General features: G+C 35.8%; 1 protein-coding gene across 5 annotated transcripts in view; it reads right to left on the bottom strand.

Annotated features, from left to right (window-relative positions):
• Positions 1–209: 209 nt before the first annotated feature.
• The window catches only part of NELL2 (neural EGFL like 2), a 420543-nt gene continuing 396477 nt past the window's right edge, over positions 210–24275 (bottom strand). For all 5 annotated transcript variants that reach the window (XM_059185586.1, XM_059185588.1, XM_059185589.1 and 2 more), the window contains 5 exons: positions 22227–22367; positions 14009–14202; positions 12759–12935; positions 11039–11263; positions 210–920 (listed from right to left, as the gene is read on the bottom strand). In XM_059185586.1, coding sequence (XP_059041569.1) covers positions 870–920; positions 11039–11263; positions 12759–12935; positions 14009–14202; positions 22227–22367 — 788 coding nt within the window. In that variant the 3' untranslated portion in view covers positions 210–869. The remainder of the gene's footprint in view (positions 921–11038; positions 11264–12758; positions 12936–14008; positions 14203–22226; positions 22368–24275) is intronic.

The following is a 24275-nucleotide window of genomic DNA, read 5'->3' as shown; positions in this document are numbered from 1 at the left end:
GGGTAGAAAATGTGATTGAGAGGGTCTCAAGAGGCAGAATGAAGGTATCCATCACACTTCCCACTTAGACCTATAATTTAGTGAAAATCACATTTCAATTTGGAAATAGCATGGTAGGACTTTTTCATCAGCAGAACTAGGAAACAGTTTGTATGTTGAGGCATCTGTGGGGAAAGGAACACATTAAACAAGACACTTGGACACGTTAAAAGGTAAGAGAAATATTTATTTAATTTTGCACAAGAACGAGCTTATACTGAACAAATCCAACCAAATAATATTAAGTGCAGTAAAACAAGGAAATAGGGATGACTTTTCCTGTTAGAAAATATTAAGTAACCATGCCTGTGCATTATTTTATCATTACAATAACTTGTTTCAGATTTCTTTTCAGAGTGTATATTGTACATAACAGGTTATAGCTTCTTTGCTTTGCTTCTGAAAATATAATTCATTCACTGCCTTGCATTTTATTTTCAGCAGTGAGGAACCTAACTGATTCGTGAAGATTCTGATCTAGAGAGAAATTTTCTGCACCAGTGAAGCTAGAGGCTTTCAAAGCTCTGATGGGCTCAGGCTTTATATCCAGGGGTCATGATGTCATGGTGTGTATTCTACACCCATTCTTCTACCACAGTGATGTCAGACACAGTAGAAGCAGAATTCTGGTCTCGTTTTGCCCCAAGAATTTTCCTTTAGTGATTTTCTCAAGCTTCACAAATTTCATAATTGAATGTTCACTCAGCTATTAACAAAGCTGCACTTAGCTGCCCACAAATCATCCACTTTAAGTTTTAACTTTTTTTTTTTTTTTGGTCTTTTTAATGAAAGAACATTCTTTAAACAAATCTCCCGTGAGACAGTTAACTTCACAGTTCCTGAAGGCACTGTGGGTCCACTGAGCAACAGATGTGGCCATTCTAGAGAAGAAAAAAGGGGAAAGAAAAGGATGGTATAAGCTGTTCAGCCATTAGTGAATACTCACACTTACTGATTGGTGCACGTAAATCTGACCAGGCCTTGTTATTTAGGCACCCCTGCAAGTTCAACAGCCCAGTTAATTCTCATGTCTCGACTTCTGCAGGACCAATTATGTCCAGTTATTTGTGGCAAATCATAGACTAGCTTTATTTACCACATGGCAACTTCTTAGATCACACTTGTTCTCTCAATTATTCATCCACAAAATATGTATTGAGTTTATTGAGCCCTAGGTATATTGATGAATAAGCAGACATGGTCACTACCCTCAGAGGGCAGGGGTTAATTTGGGGTGGGAGGCAGAAAGCTAATAAACACCAAGAGAACATGTCAAAAATTGTGAAAGCTGCTAGAAGAGAAATAAACTAGGTGGCGTCAGGACTGGCTGGGGCACCTGGGTGGCTCAGTCAGTTAAGCATCTGTCTTCCTCTCAGGTCATGATCCCAGGATCCTGGGATTGATTCCCATAATGGGCTCCCTGCTCAGTGGGGAGTCTGCTTCTCCCTTGGTCCCTCCCCCTGCTCCTGCTCTCCCTCTCTCTTTCATAAAAATAAATAAATAAAATCTTTAAATAATAATATAAACTGGCTATTTAGATTGGTGGTCAGGGTAGACTTTTCTGTAGATGTGATATTTAAACCAACACCACAAGGCAATGTGAGAGGGTCAGCCAAAAGCAAGGTGAACAGAATGAGTAAAGGCTTTGAAGTGAAAATCGTTTCATTTATTTAAGAAGCTGAAAAAAGGTCTGGGTGAGAATTTTGAGTTGGTAAAGAAGACAGTGTAGAGATAAAGTAGCGTATTATACTTTATGACAAAATTAAAAGTGTCTGTTCTATAACACAAAAAGATTTTGATACTTTAATCTTCTTTGAAGTATACCAAATGAGGAGAAAACTAGTCCAATTCCAAGAAGAATATAATCAATTTAAGCCAATACTCTTCTGTTCTTAATTTTTATGAAGCAGAGTTCTTATTATGACAGCAAGAGAAAGTCTCAACAACTCTTGGATCTCTTGTGGCATATTAAAGCTTTGTCATCACGCTCAAAGACAGGTTTTCTAACCATGACCATTACATCATCTTTCCTAGTCCAGGGACACGCTGATATAAGGGATGTACCAGTTCCTGAGAGAATCAGTTCCTCAAGGAGAAAGTGAGGGAATTTCTGGAGCTTTCTACCAGTTAGTATGTGAAGCCAGCATTAGATTCCTATAGGTGGAAAAATCATTACTATGGTTCCCATGAGTATGTTTTAGAAAGGGACTGTGTATTTTCCCAAATCTTCCAGGTATGTTTTTCTTATTCCATATCCATATTTTCTGTAACAATAAGATAGATGCTGTATAAATCATATAGCATTGGAAACTCCTCAATTAGGGAAACACAGTTCATACAAGAACAAAAATATCCTACTGGAGATCATTTTAGTAATGGCATGGTTGCTTACATAAAACTAACCTTCCCACAGATAACTATAAAAGGTATGGACAAAATAGGAAAAAAATAACTATTTGAAAGCAATAGATAGTGACCAAAAGCAGTCAGACGCTGGAAAGGTTTCAATTTGTAAAAGGGAAATGTGTTGTGTGAGATTTATTTTTATTCGGCATTTCCCCTTAGGGCACTCTGTAGTCAGTGCAGCTTAGGCTAACTATAACTCAGGCAGAAAGACACAATCTGATAGGACTCAGACAGCAGAGGACAACTTTTAGAGCTGCCAGGGTGGTTATAAATTCAGAGGGAAATATCTAGAAAGGAGGGAGTGAATCAGCATATAAAGTCCTCTCAAACCCTTGGCTGGTCTTTGAATTCGAGGAGACTAAAGAGATAATGAATTATAGATTGAAGGTTGAAAGAGTAAGGCAGAGATTTCAAATGCTGCTTACTGTGGGTAGCAGTGTTTAAAATCTGTGTCCTTCCAAGTTAGGAAGGATTGATTAAAAAAAAAAAAAAAATTCAGGCTTTTCAGTGAAAGCTCAAAAGGGTCATGATTAGGAGTAAAACAATGTCTCAAGATTAAGAGACTCACCCTAGAAACAGGGGTAAATCTGGAACAGACCTACTTAACCAGAGTAAAGGGAAGCTTTCTTAAGTGCAAGGTGATAGGCCAGTAATTTGCAACCTGCTACAACAAACATAGTCTTCAGAAGAAGCTAACAGAACATAGGATCTATGTCATATATCATCCATAGTATCTGATAAACCATAAAAAAGTATTAGATATCACAAAAAAAGCAAGAAAATGTGACTCCTAGTCAAGAGAAAAAGTAGTGAATAGAAATGACTCAAAGATAATTCAGATGGAATAATTAGCAGACAAGAACTGGAAAGTATCCATTTTAAATATGTTTGAAGTTTAAAAAAAAAAGAAAAAAGGTAGATCTCAGGAAATAAAACTATAAATAGAATTAAGTGGAAATTTTGGAATGAAAATTTGCAGTATTTGAAATGAAAAATTCATTGGATTGGTTTAACAGCAGATTAGACATGGCAGAAGGAACAGTCAGCAAACTTATAACAAAAAATAGAAATTATCAAATCCAAAACAACAAGAAAAAGACTGATATAAAAATTAAGCTTCAGTGACCTTCAGGATAGTATTAAGACATATAACATATGAATAATCATAGTCCCAGAAGAAGAGGTGGGAGAAAATTCCAGAGAAAATATTTGAAGAAACCATGGTCAAAATTTTCTCAAATTTCTTGGGTAACAAAACAAAACCAACACCCCCCCGCCCCAGCTTACATACTTAAAAATAAGCCTAGCAAATACCTAAGAATAAAGTCATACAAAATATCACATATAAGTGTATCACAGCCAAACTTCTAAAAATAAAAAATAAGAGAATTGTAAAAGGAAATAGAGGGGGGAAAATACACATTTTCTACTTAGGAACAAAAATACAAATAGCTGAATCCTCATCAGAAATGGAGGCATTAAAACAACAGAGAATCATCCTTAAAGTCCTGGGAACAAATCTGTGAGTCCAGAATGCTATATTTAATAAAGGTATCCTTTAAAAATAAAGGTAATTTCAGATAAATGGAAGTTGAGATATCTGTTAACCAATGGATCTATAATATGGAAAGTACTAAGGAAGTTAAAGCTTAAGGGAAGTGACACCAGATGGAGTCTCAAATATGTGAAAAGAAATGAACATTAGAAATGGTGACTATATGGATAAATTTGAAATATAGCATTTCTTCTTCCTTTAACTTCCTTAAGAGATATTTGGCTCATTAAAGCAAAAAATAATAACAAGGAATTTTAGGGTGTATGGCTTACATAGTTATAAAATATATGATTATTATAGCTCAAAAACTAAGGGGGATGGAATTCTATTATGCTTAAGTTATTATTTATGTGAAGTAGTTTAATATTAAATCTTATTATACTATAATAAATTAATGCTATATATTGTAATCTCTAGGTCAGCAACTAAAATAATAATACAAAAGGTTATAGTTAAAAATCCAGAAGAAAATTAAATTTAAATAATACAGGAAGTTAATAAATAAAAAGGAGGAAGAAATGGAAGAATAGGAATATGAAAAAATAGGACAAAAACAAAACAAATGGCAAAATGGTAGCCCTATATCTACCAATGCCAAAAAATTACATTAAATATAAACAGACTAAACACTTCAATTAAAAGACAGATTGTCATACTGGATAACAAAATAAGAATGAAGTATATACATGATCTATAAAACGTGCAGTTTAAATATAAAACCATAGATGGTTTGAAAGTAGATGGATCAAAACAAAATGAGTATCTGGAAAAACCTGACTTCAAGTCTAGAAGCCTTGCTAGACAAAAGGAGAGCATTACATAATGATAAAATGGTTAATTTACCAGAAGACATGAAAGAGTATGTCCTGGTGATTCCATTTATATGAAATTTTAAAAAGGCAAAATAAGTCTACTACAATGAAATCAAATTGAAGTTTACTATGGTAAGTTGGTATTGCCTGGAAGGGGGAACAAAAAGATACTCATTTGGGTGTTGGAAATAGTCTATATTTTGATTTATAAGACCCATCAAATTTTATATATATATACATTTATATAAATGTATATATATATGAAATAACTATTCATTTCACTATATTTGATATTACCTTGATAAAAACTAAAATAAAAGGAGTTCTACTGAAACTTAGTCTGATTACTAGGAATAGTAACAATCTACTATTATAATGAATTATAAAAATTAGTTATTTTTACATAGTACAAAGTAAGTTTCCTTAACATCCTGTTATTTCTGGCTATATTTATTCTATATTTTAAAATTTAAAAAAAAGTCATTGTCACTATTTTTGTGCTAAACTCAAATCAAGATTAGAAGACAGCTGGCTTTTAATTTTCAGTTAATATATTTATATATAATACAAGTATAATATATATTAAAGTTATTTATGTTATTAATGTTATTTATGTAAATTTAGCATTTATTCATTTATTAATCATTTATTGTATAATTAATATATTAATATGCTTACAAATTATATAGATTATAAGTAGATGTATATATAATTAATATATGTTTACACATCCCACTACCAGCAGTATTTTAGTATGTCTTTAAAGATTATTTATTTATTTATTTGACAGAGAGACATCACAAGTAGGCAGAGGCAGGCAGAGAGAGAGAGGAGGAAGCAGGCTCCCTGCTGAGCAGAGAGCCCGATGCGGGACTCCATCCCAGGACCCTGAGATCATGACCTGAGCCGAAGAAAGTGGCTTAACCCACTGAGCCACCCAGGCGCCCTTAGTATGTCTTTATAGAATTTTTTTTATACTGTTTTATTGTCAACATTTTTCCAATTAATTGGAAAAAATATGTAATTACATATTGTATTTTTAAAAATATTTTATTTATTTATTTGACAGAGATCACAGAGATCACAAGTAGGCAGAAAGAGGAGGAAGCAGGCTCCCTGCTGAGCAGAGAGCCTGATGCAGGGCTTGATCCCAGGACCCTGAGAACATGACCTGAGCTGAAGGCAGAGGCTTTAACCCACTGAGCCACCCAGGTGCCCCTACATATTGTATTTTTAGCTTAGGTTTTATTTTAAGCCATTTTTTTCAATGGCTGAATAATATATAATTATATATGTTACATAATTATAGTATAATATGATATATTGCAACATAAAGAGTTACTAGAACTTTTTGAACTTTTTTCTATTTTTGGGTACCTTGGTTTCTTCCTTGATTTTTTTTTTAAATTTTATTTAATTATTTGACAGACAGAGATCACAAGTAGGCAGAGAGGCAGGCAGAGAGAGAAGGGGAAGCAGGCTCTCTGCTGAGCAGAGAGCCCAATGCAGGACTCGATTCCAGGACTTTGGGATCATGACCTGAGGTGAAGGCAGAGGCTTTAACCCACTGAGCCACCCAGGCACCCATCTTCCTTGATTTTATATGACAAATAATATTGAGGTGAATATTGTCATGCATATAGCACCTTCCCTTTCCATATTTTAGAGTATTTCTTTAGGTTATATTCTCAGACCTGGGATTAACAGGACAAAAGATGTTTGAGCTGGTATGGGGAGTAGGCAAAGAGGTGTATTGTGGCATGCTGACATGTGTTTTTCAAGGTCACTAACGATTCATAAAAGTTACAGTTCCAGTACATCTCTGTCAGCATTGGAAAATTATTGTGAGTTGTTTTTTTTAAATTAAAGTATGTGAAAATAATAATTCATTATTTAGTTTACCTTAGAGTTTTAATTATTGAAAGGCTGAATAATTTCTTTTTTTAATAGCGGCATTGTTTTAGTGAATTATTTATTTATTCTTTGCTGATTTCTTTTTGGGAGAAATCATGATGTTCTTGTTAACTTCTATACGTTTTTAATTTAACAAAGAAATCATATCTTCTGGAAGAATATTTTTCCAGTCTCTAATTGTGACTTCTTGTTTTACAAATTTTATCTATAGAAACTCTAAATTTTCTGAGGTATTCTTTATCACTTTTAAGTTAGAAAAGACATCTTCCTTCCAGAATGTTAATTAACATTTGATTATATCTTCTTTTTATTCTTAGTATCTAACATTTCTTCCATGTAGAATTGATTTTGATGTATGATAGCATATAAAATTACTTCCTTCAAACTGCTGTCCAGCCATCCTTATATAGAATAATCCTTTCTTCCTTTATTGATAAGAAAATCTCTCCCAATCATACATGAAAGTCTTCGTTTTAATGTCTTCATTGGTGGGGCATTTGTTTCCATACATAGATCTAGTTATCTATTCTAATATTAGTACAGAGGTTGGCTTTCAAAACTTTAAGTCTGCTGTTTCTGGTAAATGAAGGTAAAGTTCAGGAAGTTAGGAGCTTCATCATTAAAACTCTAATTTTCTTTTTTTTTTTTTTTTTTTTCCTTTTTCTTTCAAAGATTTCATTTGTTTATCTGACAGACAGAGATCACAAATAGAGAGGCAGGCAGAGAGAGAGGGGGAAGCAGGCTCCCCGCCGAGCAGAGAGCCCGATGCGGGACCCGATCCCAGGACTCTGGGATCACGACCCGAGCCAAAGGCAGCGGCCCAACCCACTGAGCCACCCAGGCGCCCCAAAACTCTAATTTTCTTTATACCTCAATTATTTCAGTATTACATCTAGAGTCTCCCCAGGAATTAGAAGTAGCCCCCTGGTTTCCAATTTCCAAATGGTCTGTTTGGTAATTACTTATTAAAGGAAATTACCCTCTAATCCCGCCTCCCTTCATAGTCATTTCTCAACTGGGCACATCCCTAGTTATTGTTTGGAGCTCAAAGAACAACTGCCTAAAAGCACTCTGACCCGTCAAAGGATTCACGGTTTCTCTTAAATTTAGTAATTCATTTTTGACTCAAGAGTTTAACTTCTTGGGCCCATGGGTGGCTCAGTGGTTTAAAGCCTTTGCCTTTGGCTCAGGTCATGATCTCAGGGTCCTGGGGTCAAGCCCTGCATCAGGCTCTCTGCCAAATAAATAAATAAAATCTTAAAAAAAAAAAAAAAAAGAATTTAACCTATTAATGGAGGATTTTTTTTTAACCTAAGCAAATTAAATCTGAAGGCATCCTTAAAAAGACATCTTTAACACCCCCCCACCCCAACACCCCACTAATTCCCAATTCCTCAGATCTTATCTTCAAGCCACTTGCTCAGGAGATAACTGGTGCCCATGTTGTATGGTCTTTTAGCATAGTGCTCCTTTCCTTCAGAGCATCCATCACAGTCTAGAATGTTGTCTTTATCTATTTATGACTTGATTAATATCTACTTACTCTATTATCAATAATAAGAATAGTCATTATTGAGTGTTTACTCTGAATGTGCATGAAATGTGTAAGAAACTTTTTTATGGATCTTCTCACTTTATTCTTATAGCAATCCTCTCATGTAGGTTCTAAAAGTATTCCTAGGTAGGTACTATTTTTATTCTTTTTTATTTTATTTTTTTTTAGGGGAGCATACTGAGCCACAGAGAGATTTGTGACCATCCCTTGAGGTCACATTGCTAGTATGGCCAACCAGGCTTTGTTTGAATCCAGGTGGCCTGATTTTAGATACTGCATTCTTCACTTCTAGACCAAATGCTGTCCAGCAGAACATTCTGTGATAAGAGAAATGTTGTGGGGTGTGTGTGTGTGTGTGGGTTGGGTGGGTGTGTTTAAGATTTTATCTATTTATTTGATAGAGAAAGAGAGAACAGAAAGAGAGGTAGAGGGAGAGGGGAGAAGCAAACTCCCCCCCAAGCAGGGAGCCCAATATGGCGCTCCATCCCAGGACCCTGAGATTATGACCTGAGCCCAAGGCAGAGGCTTAACCTACTAAGCCACCCAGGCACTGCAAAAGAAATGTTCTTTTTATGTTTTTATGTTCTGTCTAATATGATAACCACATGTAGCTACTGAGCAATTAAAATGTGGCCAGGGTGACTGAGAAATTGAAGTTTTAATTTTATTTAATTTTAATTAATTTAAATAGCCATATATGGCTACTAACTACCATACTGGACAGCTTAGCTCAATACAATAAGGTATTAGGTAATAATTTCCAGGAATAGTTCTATTTGTTTTGCTTATCATTATACTCCTGGTACCAGCATAATACCCAGCACAATGTATTTATTGACTAGAATGAATAATTCATAGGAGAGTAGGACAGGTAAAAAGTAAATGGTGTAAAAAGTAAAAATGGTGATCTGAAAGTGCCAAATTGTGGAAAATGCTCACCTCCAATGCAGTATCTGTAGCCTGTTGCATCCATTTATTTTTAAAATAACACAAAATAAAATGTGTATCGGGTTAAATTTGGTAGAATAGCACATGTTTTTATAACTCATATTTAATAAGAAGGGAAAAGGGAAATAGCATCAAACAGTAACTTCTGAGAATCAGCATTTATCTGACAAAAAATGAATTTAATTCTAAAATACACTTTCTGGAATATATTCATTCCTATCATGAGGCAAAAAAAACCCTATTTGTTTATAAGGCTGGAAATGACAAACGTATTTATGCTCTTCACCCCAGAAAACTCTCATGTTTTTCTATTACTGAACGGATTTTTTTATTGGAAATATCTGTGTGAGCCATATTTGTGTGTTCTTCATCCTATCACCGCTTTATATTTTTGCTGTCGCTTCTCAGAACAATAATCTTAGTTGGATTAAGAGTGTATATGGGGCGCCTGGCTGACTCAGTTGGTGGATCATGTGACTCTTGATCTCGGGGTTGTGAGTTCGAGCTGAATTACGGGTCTAGAGATTACTTATAAATTTTTTTTTTTTTTAAAGAGTGTAAAGGGACTTAACTTTATTTGGTAATTAATTGTCAGAAAGTATTTCCCTGTTGGTCATTAATGCTGAAGTTTCTGGATATGTACTGCTAGGTGTACTCATATCAAATGTGTATTAAAGCAATACTGCATAGAGATAAGTCACTTTTAGTAGTAGTAGTAGCAGTAGTAGTAACTTTCAAATTTGCTAATGTACTTTCAGGAAAGGCATGAAATGTTCACTCAAAGAGCTTCACTTGATTGACAAAAATTACATTGAAAGAGAATTTTAGTTTGAAATAGATAATAGCGTCTCAAAGCTTAAAGCATTTTATATTTTTTTGTCCTGTTATATCAAGCCACTCTAGTAAGAATCTATGCTAAGTGAATCTGAATTAAATTGTTCTAAAAAAAAATTAATGGAATTGTGTACTTTAAAAAAAGCAGTAGTTAAGAGATATCTGGCTGTGCTATGTTGGAAAAAAATCTGAATCTTTGCTTTCCCATGTTGTTGTTAATAAGCCTTCAGATCATTTAGTTAGTTTTAGTGTTGATTCAAAAATTATGACTATGAAATACAGTGACCACTGAATCAACATTGGTAGGAACAATAATCAAATAGAATGCTTTCAACTTTGCCAGTATCATGAACTCTCTATACTGCCTACATTAATCTGTATTTTTGTTCTCATTGAAGTAAAAGGTACATGCTCTATTTTCCTATGAAAATAAGAAGAAAAATCTTTATAATGATTTTTCTCCAACTGTAGGAATAAAATAAACAACAGATCTTAAATTTTTCAACCCAATGTAACTGGCCACAACAAACCAAGAAATATGCCCATTTTTTCCACATTGATTTTCACTTTGGAAAATGTAATATATTTACAGACCTCATAAAAGGACCAGATAAAAATCAATAAAATAATATTGTCTTCCATCATGAAAAAAGAAACATGAAGTTTGTATTGTAGATTTTTTTTAAAAAAGATGTGTACAGTTAGATACTCTAGGTTCTTTCTGTTCTGGTGACATAAATAACTGATGATTCTGGTTTCTGACCGTGCACTTCCTTCTCTCTGAATCTGCTTTGAGGATGCACAGGGCAGTTAACCTTGGCACTCATAAAGCTGAGTGGCCCTCCTCCCACCTCTGTTTCAACAATAAATATGAAAAAAAAAATGCTTTCCATTGGCCAGGATAAACACATTAATATCGATGAGCCCTGGGTACAGCTGGCCAAGGTCTCCCTACTTGGATTTAATAGGCTTTACCTTGCACTGGCAGAGAGTACACTCGGTGCCATGTTTGATCCAAGAGGACCCAGTGAAGCGAACCACATTCATCTCATCCAGGCAAGTTTTGGTGATGTCGTTACGAATGGTGTCAGCCTGGCAAGGGTCAGTGACACAGCGCCGGCAGCACTCATTCTCTGGGAGGACACTGAATTCACATTCCACCTCTGGGCAAGGCAGAGGCCAACAGTCAACTTCCCCTTGCTGTAAGAAAAGCAGATGCACCGGGGCAGGAAGAGAGGAAGGGAGGGTATGGAGGGAGGAGGCGGGGGGGAGCACAGTGTTTACTGAATACTCAGTTTATTTGATGGATACTCACACCTTCAAAACCATGAATCTTGCAGGGAATCTACAAAAGGCCTATCAAAGTGTTGAGGGCCGTACTTCAGTTGGATTTTAAGAGTGTTCAAAGATTAAACAAGAATAACAATAAACAAAATCAGAACCCTCTCCCTTAAAACAATCAAATTTGCATTCTCCTATCTTTTCCCTGACAGAGAGGAATCATTTACTATGGAAGAAGGTTTTACTTAGATTTTTGCATATTAGGTGCTTTTTTCATTCTTTTGATCCCCGCCCCACCTCCTCATTTATTGCCTTCTGTATAAAGAAACTTTTGTCCATTTACAAGAAAATCAACTGAAATATGAAGGGAATTTGACAGGTTATCTTTGTTCATTTATATGTTTCTCAGGCTAGGGATTTTGGAGAAAAAAACAACTAGGAACTGATTTCAGGCTTCTTTATTCCACATGGGAAAATTGTGTGAACTGGATCTTTTTAAAATTTAGCTCCCACCTGTTTCCTATTTTCTTCATAATTCTGAATCTCATGGTCTTGGAGATGAAAGCAGCCTTCAGGCACAGAAACTGACCTTGTTCTTTCAATTGATTTTTGGGTTTAAAGTATAAAAAGGAAGCAACAAAAAAGCATTGCCTTAAAAATATCCTCACACAAATAGAAAGGAAACTAGCCATGACTTTAGAAGTAGCATCTGTGAAACTTTCTTCTATAAAGACACATAGACCAATTTTCCTTTTCATTTACACTACTCAAAAGAAACAGGAAGTTTGGTCAAATGAAAAAAGATTGATGTTTTCCTGATCAAGTCTTTATTTTCTTTTTTCCAGTAGAAATTTTGTAAATACATTCAATTCTAATATTGAATGTATTGAATATTCACACATTCAACTCTAATACTCTAGTAGGTATTTGTTGCAAATCTGTATCATGTGTAAAACAGGTGCCCATTAGAATAGTGTTAATGTTAAAATATTTAGGAGGAAAAAAAGTATGTTTTTTTTTTCTTTTTTTAAGTCTGAGCATGACTGATAGAAATGGATTAACAGAAGTTCTACTTGGACAAAAAAATTACAATTTTCATGAATGCTGCTGTTCTGCTTATAACGGTCTGTGAGTAAACCTAAGCTGAATGGGACTGGGGATGCCAGGAGAGTCTTTTCTTCTTGACTCTGGAAAGACATACATGACATACTGTCCACCATTTACTCCAGGATGTGCCTTCACGGGTCCTGACTGCATGCCTGCCATCTTGTCATCCTAACTGGGTTCACTTTTTGTAACTGCCAGCACTATGGCGAGGTAGGTGCTGAGAACTGGCAGATGTGGGAGGGCAAGACTGTCCCCTCATTAGATTCTGGGCCGGAACTGCCCCTGTGCTTCCTGTAGCTAAACTTACCAGGCAGCGGCACTGTTGGCAGTTCTGAACCCAGGTGTCACCATTATTATATAAGGTTTCTCCATTTTGATGGAGGCACTGACTGCTAAGCCTTGGGTCACATTCAGGGCAGCAAAAAAGATCAACCGTGGGATTCTCACAGTCACACACCATCCGACGACACATTACGAATCCATTCTGTATAAGAAAGAAGAAAGCAGTTACCAAAAGCCTCCGTTTCTCAATGTAATAGATTTAAGGTTAGTTACATTTTGTAGCTAACACACAGAAATTACCCAAGCTAGAAAACTTCCAATTTCCTTTCCGAACACTGCTTGACCAGTAAATTTTCAGAAATGACCCACATGAAATAACCACTATGCAGTGCTTATGTGTATATGAATGTGGATAGTGCATATGTAAATATACATGTACTTATTAGTGTAGTAATTAGATTACTACCTAAATTTTGTTTTGTGTGAGGGCATGTGTGTTTGTATTTAGTAGTTAGTCAACAAGCTTTACCTATTGTTAAATTCATGGAATAAATTAGAACTTAAGTTTGTGTACAAACTTATCAATTTCTTTCATAATAATTGAGTCTTTTATACAGAGTGCTACTTATCTAACTATAACTTAAGTCACTCTTATCGACTGGGTAAATAAAGTGGAACATCCCTTTAAAACTGAAACCCAGTCTAAATAGATTATTTTCACTCACAGTCCAAAGTATGTCCATTCTAGCTTCATTTATACATTCATTCAAATATGATATTGCTCCTCTGGAAGCACTAGCATAGTTAGCGATAAAGTTTTATCAACATGTGCAGATAAACACATTGTGGCATTTCCATAGGATGGATGCTATTCAGCAATAAAATATTTTAAATATTTATATTTGTATTATAAATATTTTAAATATTTATATTTGTATTATTATAAAATAATACAAATGAATGTTGAAAACAATGCTGGGAGAAAGAAGTCAGACAAAAAAAGTTATGTACTATATGTACTACCTACTACAGAAGGCTCTAGAAAATACAAATTTAACCTACAGTGAACCAAATCAGTGTATCCTTGAGGCTGATGGTATGGGACTAAGAAAGGACAGAGACAACATTATGAGCAGATGAAAATGTCCTTTTGTGCTAACTGTGATAGTGGTTAAGTAGATGCATTCACTTGTCTAAGCTCATCAAGCTGTACATATTAAACATATGCAAATTACATCCCAATAAAAATGATTAAAGTGTTTTATTTATACCGACCTGACATGAACACACAGAGCACCGGTCATTCTCCAACACCCAAATCTGACCATTGTGTTTAATTTTTCCATCATGGATGCAGTCCCCTGTGCAGTTCTTTCCATGAGGGCATCGGCAATCATAGCCACCATCCAAGTTAAAGCAAATGGTATCATTGGCACAGCTGTGCCTCCCAGTCCCACACTCATCGATATCTACAGCCAAGAAAAGGCAGCAGGCAATGTGCTTAGAATATGCTCGGTTTCAAACAACTGCAATCAGGCACGTCGTCTCTAACACAAAGCATCCAACTGTAAATTAATTCTCATCTTACTGGCATGCATTTCCTATTAAATGCTGACTAAAGCAATGTTAATGATCTAGGGATTTCACAGGAAAACATTATCATGCTTGACTTCAAATGCCAGATAACCTTGGTTAGATTCTCAAGTTTTATATCTCTGTAAATACCATCAGGCTTTATGGAACACTTATATTTTTTGAAAGTAAGAATAGAACTCAATTTATCAAACAAAAAGCAGTGGCAGTTGACATTCTAAAAGTGCCTATGAGTTTGTATTCAGAAAACCATTCTCAGTGCTTACCCCAAATCCTTTCTCGGTGGTAGATGAAGTGGCATGGGGCCTCCAAGGCATTTTACTCAGCTTGAAGCACCCACCTGTCACCCCCACGTAAGCCCAGGTGTTTGGCCCAGGTGAGGGCATTATTTACATACAGTCAGGCATTTCATACTGTCCTCACAGGCTGCCCCCCCCCCCCACACACACAGAGGGCAACTGACCACCAGCAATTACCATCTGTCTCACAAATCAGTTCCCAATTATTAACTTTTCCATTTCAGATGATTGTTTTGGCTCCTGCCTCACTCAACTGGCAATGACCCATTCCTCACCTGACCTCAACTATGCCAATGGCAATCACAGCCTAAAGCATTTTCATACAGATGAAAAGCAAACATATCTTGACCCACAGATCAGGTCCGTTAGAAGAAATGTGATTCACTTTATTTATCCCCATAATTTAAAGATCATAAGCCAAAATACATTTCAGGGATATTGTATGAGTGGCAGTGAGCAGTTATTTCTTACTTCATCTGTTTCCTCTGAGTAAAGGTCAAGAAAGAAAGAATTAAATCAAAGCAAAAGTGGGTTAGAGAGAAGATGGAATGGATAGCTTTTAACCAGGGGGACTGTGTACTGCTTTTCTCAGAAAATTTTAAAAGATAGACTTTAGTGGATACCTGTCTTAAATGGTTTGGTTTCAACATTATTGAAGATGTGGCCTAGGCAATGTTATATTTTAGCCATATTTAAATGATTAAATATTAAGTTCTATCATATATGCATTCCTCAAAATAAGCCACATGATATATTTCTCTCTATTTGCCTTGAGTTTGATCAATTCCACCTCAACAAAACCAATGAATTGAGACAATGGCTGAAAAGATTCTTGTTAAACTACAGTGAATACATTATTATAGCCTGATTTGTCAAGGATAATATAGTTTATAATTATAGAGTATGATCAAAAGCAGAACTATTAGCCAGCATGACGATATAATTCACATTTTTTAAAAGTAAATTGATAAATGTGTGTGTGTGTGTGTGTGTGTATAACCATTATATAAAATAGGTATTTTTTTTCAGATCCGAGAAATTTGGCTGATGCTATTTAGAGAAAGAACAAGAAGTGAAATTCTATATAACTTTATAAAATAGCTTTATATTTGGTCTATTCAGTATAATAAGGTATATTTGATGACTTGATATTCATTTCCTATTAAATATTCTTACAATTTGGAACTATAATACACAGGAAAAACATTAACCATAGTTATTTGGTCTCTTTGACCACAAACTGTACAAATATTTCTTACTACATAACCCTTTCTATATCCACTGTATGAATACTATTCCATTAATGCAATGACTGGATTTTTACAATCATTTCATTTTGCTTGACATTTAAAATAAAAACTCTGCTGTCAGGTAATGCATTTTTTTCTTAAAGGCAGAGATAATCCTTGGATCTGCTCCAGAAGACAAAGAAGAGGTGTCCAGCCACAAAAAGAACATGTGCTCTGAAATAAACACGTTTATGATAAAGAATTAGAGTAATAAATTACTTACAACATCGGTTGATATGTACTTGTCATACCTGGAGAAATGCATAGGCGGAAAATCATTATGAACCAGTACAATGGGAGTTGGATTAATTTGAATTCATCTATTCATCTCCCCCCGATCCCCTGCTTGTTTTCTACACTGGTTTCCCAATGCAGAGACTACTCTCAATTGAATGGTAGTACAGAGTTTTGGAATTCATTGTTACATAGAGTTTTATTATAAGGTAAAATTCCCAAATTAAATGTACACAAGAGGTGTATATCGCGCTTTGAAAAACCCACTATGATATATAAAAATTTCAACTTTAAAAATACTGGTAACTCCTTTAGTGAGTTATTGAAGAAATAATGTTGTTAAATCCAAGTCTCATTTCAGATCTAACTTGATCTAACAGCAGCATTTGATACAGTTCATTTTCCCTCCCTAATAAATTTTCTTGCTTCCAATCACACTGGTAGCTCTTTCTGGGTCTTCCTCTTGCCCACATATACATTCTAGTGGCAATTAAACTATGAATAAGATTTAAGATTTGGCCAAGTAAGAGAAGGAAAGGGTGGTCTAGGTAGAGGTACAGGTACAGGTGTACTTGAAAACCCGAAGTTTAGAGTCCGCAAGATGTGTTAGAGGGAATGAGTTAAATGTGTAGGAGGAAGAGAGTAGTTAGGCAGTGAGCTGAAGAGGTACTCAGGGCCCAAGTAAAAGTTGTGTTAAGAACTCTGAACTTCAGGGGCACCTGTCTGGCACAGTCAGTTAAACGTTTGACTCTTGGTTTCAGGTCAGGTCAGGATCTCATGGGTCATGAGATTGGGCCTCACACTGGGCTCCACACTCAGTGTGGAGTCTGCTTGAGTTTCTCTCTATCTCACCCTCTGCTCCTCCCCTGCATTTTCTCTCTCTCACATAAATAAATCTTTTTTTTTTTTATAAGATTTTATTTATTTATTTGTCATAGAGAAAGAAGCGAGAGCAAGCACAGGCAGACAGAGTGGCAGGCAGAAGCAGAGGGAGAAGCAGGCTCCCCGCCAAGCAAGGAGCCTGATGTGGGACTCAATCCCAGGATGATGGGTCATGACCTGAGCCAAAGGCAGCTGCTCAACCAACTGAGCCACCCAGGCATCCCTCACATAAATAAATCTTAAAAAAAAAAAAAAAAAGGAAAGAAATCTGAACTTCATCATAAAGACAATAAAATGTCATTTTAGGGAACTGCAAAAAAAAATCAGATTTTTTAAAAGAAAGATTCCTTTTACTTCATTTTGGAAAAAGGATTTCAGTGGATTTGAATTTATAGCCATTAGATCAATTAATAGGTTGTTTAGTAGTCTAGGCAAGCAATGGTCATATAATAAAAGCAAATACTTATTACTGGTTGATGTGTGCCAAATTCTAAGTGCTTTCACATTTAATCCTCACAACAACTGAAGGATACAGTTATTCTCCCAATTTTATAGATCAGGAAGTTGAAGCATAGAAATGTTGCATAACTCTCCCTAGGTCTAGTAAGGTATAGAGCCCAAGTGAGAATCCAAGTAGTCAGGCTTCAAGTCTGTACTCTTAAGCACAGTGCTGAACTGACCATTAGCAGTGAAAAGATGAAGAGAAAGAAACAAACAGGAGAGAATCTTCCAAAAATAGAAAAAATCATTAAATAAATAAAGCAACTTAATGATCTAGCTTTGAAGATTAGGGAGAGGAGGTGGTCCTGAATGATGCTTAGATTTCTGGCTTGGAAATATTTGGCTGATCCTATTTAAAGAAAGAAGAACAAGACTTTGCTGTGGAGTGAAAGTGGGCGGCAGGATGAAGAAAGGCACAAATTAGTTTAGGACATGTTGAATTACACTTACTTCTGGGTTTCCAAGTAGAGCTGTCCAGCAAATAGTTGAATATATGGGTCTGGAGTTCAGAAAATAGAACTGGGCCCAAATATGGATTTGGTGAAAAAACATTTTCATCATTTCCTTTCTCAAAAATGGTCCTTTGGAGTCAAGTTCAAACTTCTTAGAAAGGAATTTAAAGCTACTTCTTTTGCTTATCTCTCTTATCCTTTCTCAACTTGCCAATAATCACAGCATACTTGAAGTCCTCATACAAATGCTAGACGCTCAAAGTTTTCTTGTGCCCAAGCAGGAAATCATTTCTTCTTCTGTTTCCTAACAGCTCTACATTTATATTTTTTCTCCAAGTATTTATTATTTTCAGCCTTATAGCTTTCTCCTCTATTAAGAAAGTCACTATATCTTGTATGACAGTTGTGGTACATATTCCATCTCTTCCACAGGCTGAGAGCAGAGACCACACCTCCTTTATGTTTCTGTGCAGCAGATGCCTGGCAAATTCCTGAAGGTTCCTGTGCATAGATTCAGTAATTGCTTGTTGAGGTAAGGTGGATTCATTTCATTTTTGTCCTTCTTCTTGATTTAGGTCAAGAATTTACAATATTTGGCTTGAGCATCATACTAGATGCTATCCTATAAACACTGTTTCTTTTTTGGTCTTATAAGTTCAAAAGCCTCAGCACGCATAGAAATAATCCAGAAATTAAAGCAACGGAGGGGTGAGAGTGGGCATGTAAATAAAATATTCTTATGCAAAAATATTCTGGGCTTTATTCTCAGAGAGAGACATATTTCCAGGCATAGTAGAAATGATGACATGGAAAAGGAAAATGGTAGTCAGGCACATTATCTGGGAATTAAATATCTATACCTCTGAGATAAATGGATGACCAAAACAGCATATAATTTGTATGAATGCAGCTTATCAACATGTATGTTGTAGGTTATTCAACCGCAGCCTGGAAAGTGGTGAAATGGTACACAGTTATTTATTCATGTCTTCAAATATATTTATGCATGTCTTCAGAGTAATTGTGAACCTACTGCTGTGACTTTGTCCACTTTGAAATGCCTTTTTTTAAGCAACAGAAATATGGCACCTGCTCAGATATAATCATACTCTTAAAACTGTATCCTTCTAAATACTAATATTACAATTCTACAAATCACTGGAATTTTAGCAAATGGATAGTTGTTTAGAAGAAGCATTTTAGCCTTTTTTTATAACATTTTTAAAGGCATCTTTCAGAGCACATTATCTTCTGAAAAAGTTGTAGGTTCTCTGATAATCATTAAAAATTCTATTGGAAGATAATAGTAGAATTATCTTTCCAGAGTTGTATTAAAAAGAAAAAAGATCTCCAGCTATTTCCATGTTTAAAGAATTTCCTTGAAGTCTGTTTTGCATAAACATCTCATACAATTCTTTATTTCCCCATCTTTATCTTTATCATGTGTTATTTTAATGCCTAGTTTAGTTTTCCTTGTTACTTTCTGAACACTTGGGAGTGTACTGATTATGCTTTGTTATTCTGTCCTGATCACTATTTTATATATTTAGTTCTAAGATAGGACTGTATCTACTATATATCCTATTATATGTCTACTTCTAACAGAGATTGTATTCCTAATGTACTTTTGATTAAATATTATGTGTATCCTTGTATCTCTCTCAATTTTTATCCATCTCAATCTTTTTCACTGGACAAATGAGCATCTTATCTACTATGTGACAAGCACTGTCCTAGGCATTGGTGCTTGACAAGCACAAAAAATCTCTTAGACGTCATATAGAAGATTCTGTGGAAGATAATAAACAAGTAAGCAAAAAAATATACAATCATTTCAGGAGAAGTTATAATTTCTATGAAGAAAAATGAAGCAAGGTAAATGAAGAGTGTTGGAGAAGTATGTTATTTTAAGTTGGAACTCCAAAAGAAGCCATTTTGGAGGAAATCTGAATCATATGAAAGAAAAATGCAAAGATCTGGGGAAAGACATTCCAACAACAAAAAGAAGAGTGCATGAGAAGGGAACCAGTTTGGTATATTTGTGAAATGGCAAGAAAGCCAAATACTCATGTCATGTAGACTCTTATAAGCCATTGTTGGGTTTTGGATTTTACTCTGAAGAGAGATCGAAAGGCTCCAGGCATTGGAACAGAACTGGAGCATGCTCTTACTTCTGACGTTTAGAAATCATACTTAGTGTTAGAGAAAAAAGACTCTAAGGGAGTCAAGGGAGGAAGTAGGGAGACCAGTTTGGAGAAAGTGACACTAGTCCAGACAAAAGATAATGATGGCTTAGACCAATGTGGTGACAACACACATGTGAGAAGTGGTAAGACTGGGAATATATTTTGAAAATCAAAATTATGATACTTGTTAATGTACTGGATATGAAATACAAAGGAAAGAAACAGTGACTCCAAAATGTTGGTCTGGGCAACTATGTTTTGGGGCCTGTAGGAAACCAGGCCTGCCAAGAACACATGAGCAATTTTGGAAGCAGAGTCCTACTCCTCTCAACTTGACTGCAACCTTGTGAGAAGCTGTGGACCCAGAGGCCTCCAGGTAAGCTATGCACAGATTCCAACCCCATAGAAACTGTCAGAGAACTTTTGTTTTTCACTGCGAAGTTTTGGGGGTAATTTGTTATGCATCAATAGATAACTAATACAGCCCTCTTGAGATTTGCAGTTATAAATTTCAAAGAGTGAGTGCCACTGCAAATGTAAAGTGAGATAGTCAGAAGAGGTATGTGTTTTTTCTCTTCCCATTCCAATGCATGGAAAGGGTGTACTAGGGTACCAAGCAAAACTAAACACAGGTTCCCCCTGGGGAAGTAGAACAGATGAGGAAGGGGAGGGATAAAATTAAGATGCATTTTCAGCTTTAATCTATATATTTGTGTGTGACCTGAATTATTTATAATCAGCTTATATTTATTCTTTGTGTGTATAACTTAAAGTAAAAGATAATCTTAACAAAAAGGTAGCACTTAAAAAAAGAAAAGTAGACTTCATGAAAAAAGTAGTTTGTCAGGGAAGTGCAAAATCACAGTCTGATCTGTCTCTTGATTTGCAATCCATGGTTCCAGGTGGCCTAGGATTCTGAAGGCTCCCATTCTCTACTGAGATGTTCAGGAGGGCCAGGCAAAGCGCTCAGACCACAATAAAGCAGTTATTTGCAAAAGCCAGGTTTTAGCTCCTGGTAAGGCAACAGCATTCCCATTCCTATGCAGAAAATTCGGATGATCCCTCTATTTAAGGCCCAGAGCTCTGCAGCTGCAAAGTGCAAAGCGCACTGGAAACATCTATCACCCTAATCTGCTTCACTATTTTTCTGTGTGAAAACCCTTTGAGGTCCAAGAAGAAAAGACACCTTATCATTTAGGTGTCAAGTACTATTAAGTTGGATTCTCCAAGGCTTTCACTGCTGTGTCTTTTTAGTCACATTATTCTCTCAGGTTGTTAATCTATAAAGGTGTAAATACAAATGGAGAAAATTATAACTTCTTGAGGATTCCCTTGCCAAACATCTGAGGGCAAATCCTTTCAGTGTGGGTGGTTTCCCTAGCAATTATTCATGAGTCTTTGTATAGCCTGCTTGCTTTCTAAAAAGTCATGCCCTTTAATAGGGGATACAGAGGGGCAGAGTTTGTCAATTCACTGAAAATAATTCAAAATTAATGGTAAGTAATTATATATGAACTGATGAAATTTTCTACTCCCGTGAGATTGAAATCTCCTCTGAAGCAGGGATCCTGTCTTCTGTATCCAACATTCACATAAACAGTTCTTACTTTGCCAGCCAAGTGATAGGTTAGGAATGGTCCAGAGTAGCATGTACTGTGAATATCATCCTTGGCCATATTTTCTCTCCCTCTATTTTTCTTCTATTGTGCTTGCCTCATCTACTTTTTTCTAGCTCTTTTGGGATCAGCTTTTTTGCCTGCTGCCATTTAAAAATCTGATACTATGGGTTTATTCATTCTAAAAGCATCCTTTAACAGTTGCAGATATCTGGAGAGAACCAGTTTAGTGTCACAAATTCTAAATAGCTAAAAGTCAATTATCATAATTAGTAAGCAAAGTTTCAATTGTAACATGTTCCCAAACATCATTTGTACAAACACACAGCAAAAATCACCAGTAACTTAAACATTACATCAATGTCTACTATTTACACCTTACTGCATATATTTCAAGCTCAAAAGATGTTCTTAAGCTCTAGTTCTTTTCCTTGTACTGACCTTCACAAGATTCTCCACTTGGTGAAAACATCCCATTGTCATGGTAGCCATCTCTGCACTCACAGTGGTACCATCCAGGCAGGTTAATGCAGTTGGCACGACTGTCACATTGAACAAAGCCATCAGAGCACTCATCTATGTCTGTTTGGCAAAGAAAACAAAAACGGGATGTTACACAATTGTTAGCTTCCTCTGCCCCAAACTCAAATATTCTGCTAGAGAGCTACTAGATGTTTTAGTGCCAGCAAATCCTTAAAACTGAGGAAACAGAAAGTCAAGAAAGTCTACTTGATTGTTGAAAGCTATACAGAAAGAAGGTAGTGGTATTAGTAACAGGAGAAATAGCTAGATGGCTTCTCTGCAAAAGTCATCAAAAACGGATAAAATGAAAAGAACTGGTCTATGAGGGTCATTAGTGCTCTCACCACCTATTTCTAGCTCTTCTTCTGACACAAGCTTGGATTGCCATATGAATGCATGAAGCCAATTAGGAAGTGGCATGTGTCATATTAAGATGCAGCCTGTGATTCACATGTACCCTTCCCCATCGCAATGAAAGTCCCCAGGGGCTCTAAAGATCAGTCTGAGTCCCTGAGTGAGGGTGATATGGGGCACAGTCCTCCCCTAGTTGATGGACATGGAATATGAGCAAGAAATCAGGCGTTTTGCTTTAAGCCACTAAGATTTTAGGGTCTTTTATTACTATAAACCTAACCTACGCACCTGACTAAAATTTCATTCATCTCCAGTAGCAATAGCAACATGCTTAATACTTTCAAGAATATATACCACTGAGGTCAATTTTTAATGGGTTTCACATATACTATCTCATTCAACCCTCAAAAACAACAACAACAACAACAACAACAACAACAACACCTTGCCAGGTAGATTGCTTATTGAACAGATGGAAGAAGAATGAGGCAAAAGAAAATTATGGGGTTTAACCAAGGTCACCTAAAAGTTCACTGTTGCCTGACTTTCAGGTGTGTTTTCCTTCATAGAAGCCAACACAGGCTGAAATCAGGAAAATTGTCTAAACAAAGAGAACTACGTATCTTCAGTCTCACATATTTCCTCCAATGGTTTATTATTACTCCCGAATACTGTGAGCCTCTTATTCTACTTTTTGGGTCAGATTTTTGCATGCTGCCATTTAAAAATCTTATCTGATACTATGGGCTTATTCATTAAGTCTGTTAATGATGAGAACATCCAAAATCAATCCAGGTCTCTTCCTTTGCTCACAGAGGAAAAAGTAATTCCTGGAGTTGCCTTACAGAATGCCTCTTCTGCTCGATGCTCTGACTGACACAGACCCTGCTAAATGCTGAGATGATAGCAAATCATGGCTGCTGAAATATCCATATGAACCCTACTTCCATCCTGACAGCTGTATGCCACAACTGAACATTCTACTCACCAAGGTAGGATAGCCCTTATATATTTGCCACACCTGCCTTGCAGTGCCTGCTGCAGTGACCAGGCATGGCAGTGTCCCACATGTTGAAGGGAAAGCCTGCATTTTAGAGTCCTCTCTCAGCTGAAGACAGTCCACTTCAGCTCCACAGAATCTACTTCCTTCCTACTTCCATCCTATTGAACTCCAAATTCTCGGAAGTATATATTCCTTTCATTTTCTTTTTAAAAATTTGCCTTTTCTCTATTTGATTTTGAAAGAGACACATTTTTTGAATAAATACACTGTTGGTTTTTTTTTTTAAAAAGAGAAATAAGCCATCCCTCATTTATTTCTTGACAAGCCCAGAATCCCCTCACTAAAACAAGGTGCAAACCATTCTCTTAGATTAGGCAATAAGTATACATATACATATATATATATATATATATATATATATATATATATATATACACACACACACTATATATATGTGTATACATACATACATATATATATATTTTATATCATTGCAAAATTTTAACATCATTTCTGAACTAAGAAATCTTTTGCCTCTGTAGTTCCTCTTCTGAAGAGTTAGTTCCTACTGTCAGTAATTCCTACTGTCAAAATAATTGTTAGTGGTCAAA

The sequence above is a fragment of the Mustela lutreola genome, chromosome 8, assembly GCF_030435805.1.
Source record: "Mustela lutreola isolate mMusLut2 chromosome 8, mMusLut2.pri, whole genome shotgun sequence".
In the NCBI taxonomy this organism is placed as follows: Eukaryota; Metazoa; Chordata; class Mammalia; order Carnivora; family Mustelidae; genus Mustela; species Mustela lutreola.
The sequence above is the reverse complement of the archived record's forward strand: the minus strand, read 5'-3'. Positions and strand labels throughout refer to the sequence as shown.